Source organism: Charadrius vociferus, unplaced genomic scaffold (genome assembly GCF_000708025.1).
Source record: "Charadrius vociferus isolate BGI_N301 unplaced genomic scaffold, ASM70802v2 scaffold41, whole genome shotgun sequence".
Lineage (NCBI taxonomy): Eukaryota > Metazoa > Chordata > Aves > Charadriiformes > Charadriidae > Charadrius > Charadrius vociferus.
In genome coordinates, this window is record NW_009647013.1 from 1,438,061 (window position 1) to 1,438,530 (window position 470).

The 470-nt window shown below is 64.0% G+C and overlaps 1 protein-coding gene across 1 annotated transcript in view; it reads left to right on the forward strand.

Annotated features, from left to right (window-relative positions):
- The window catches only part of PTK2B (protein tyrosine kinase 2 beta), a 25,201-nt gene that overhangs the window by 5,127 nt on the left and 19,604 nt on the right, over nucleotides 1-470 (forward strand). The window contains exon 5 of the mRNA XM_009895468.1: nucleotides 167-229. Within this exon, the coding sequence (XP_009893770.1) occupies nucleotides 167-229 (63 nt within the window). The remainder of the gene's footprint in view (nucleotides 1-166; nucleotides 230-470) is intronic.

Here is a 470-nt window from a genome sequence, read left to right on the forward strand (position 1 = left end):
CGGCGGGAGGGGTGGGGGGGGACGGGGAGTGGGGGGATCCGGGGACTGGGAGGGTGTTGCAGGAGAGGAGGGAGCTTCCAGTTCTTTCTTTGCCATGGTGGGGGGATGTGGCGGGGGGGGGGATGTGAGCGCAGAGCGGCTTCCTGATGTCCCTCCCTTCTCGCAGGAGGGTTTATAAGGACATGCCTCAAAATGCGCTGGACAAGAAGTCTAACTTTGAGTTCCTGGAGTAAGTAGGCACAGCCCGTCCCACCGGGCAGAAATGCCCTTACCCCCAAACCCTCCACCCCGTCCAGCCGGCCCCGAGGGGTTGGGGTACTGCAGATGGCCTTCCTCATCCTCCCGCAGCTCCTCATCCTCCCGCAGCTCCTCATCCTCCCACAGCTCCTCATCCCCCCACAGCTCTTCATCCCCCTCATCCTCCAGCATCTCCTCATCCTCCCGCAGCCCCCCATCCTCCCGCACCTCCC